Below are 738 nucleotides of genomic sequence, written 5' to 3'. Positions count from 1 at the left end.
TGGATCGGAGTCGCAACAGGCAGCGGGATCGGCTGGTGCGAATGAGTCGCAACAGGCAGCGGGATCGGCTGGTGCGAACGAGTCGCAACAGGCAGCGGGATCGGCTGATGCGAATGAGTCGCAACAGGCAACGGGATCGGTTGGTGCGAATGCAGATCAGTCGGTGCACGATCTCCCCAACTCGGATCGCTCAATAACGGACATTTCAGCCGCGTCGGTCGCCTCAAGCGACGAACCGCAGAATTCGCTCACGACCGCAGAGATTCTGGCCGAAGCTCCTTCGGCTCCTGAGCATCTATCACCCCAACGTTGGAGGGAGGCTTATGAGCGTTGCTCGTTTTTCCGGGATATTGTGGCGGCAGCAGCGCGCAACGGCGACGGAGAGTTTGTGCATTGTTTGCAGGGTCGTCGTTACGCGTTTCAATTTAGGCACCCATACCTTTACGTGCGTATCAATGGTTTATGGCGTATCTGTCCACCTACGTTGCCAGAGTTTCTTTCCTATATTTTGTATTGTCATCACGACCATGTTACTGCAGGTCATCGGGGCGTGCGCAAGACATTCCTTTCTCTCAGCAAGTTTTACTACTGGCCGGGGATGAAAGCATATACAACCGCGTATGTAGAATCGTGTGTGCAGTGCAGAGCCTCGAAATCGATCTCGCTAAAGCCAGCGGGCCTACTACAACCGTTACTCATCCCTTCTCGACGTTGGAGCCATGTTAGCCTAGATTTTAC

General features: G+C 54.3%; 1 protein-coding gene across 1 annotated transcript in view; it reads left to right on the top strand.

Annotated features, from left to right (window-relative positions):
- EMH_0014900 (uncharacterized protein) overlaps positions 1-738 on the top strand; it is a gene marked incomplete at both ends in the record, with an annotated part of 4,981 nt that overhangs the window by 268 nt on the left and 3,975 nt on the right. The window contains 2 exons of the mRNA XM_013500248.1: positions 3-143; positions 646-721. Of these exons, the coding sequence (XP_013355702.1) occupies positions 3-143; positions 646-721 (217 nt within the window). The remainder of the gene's footprint in view (positions 1-2; positions 144-645; positions 722-738) is intronic.

The sequence above is a fragment of the Eimeria mitis genome, genomic scaffold (genome assembly GCF_000499745.2).
Source record: "Eimeria mitis Houghton genomic scaffold, Emh_scaff519, whole genome shotgun sequence".
Classification (NCBI taxonomy): Eukaryota; Apicomplexa; class Conoidasida; order Eucoccidiorida; family Eimeriidae; genus Eimeria; species Eimeria mitis.
The sequence above is the reverse complement of the archived record's forward strand: the minus strand, read 5'-3'. Positions and strand labels throughout refer to the sequence as shown.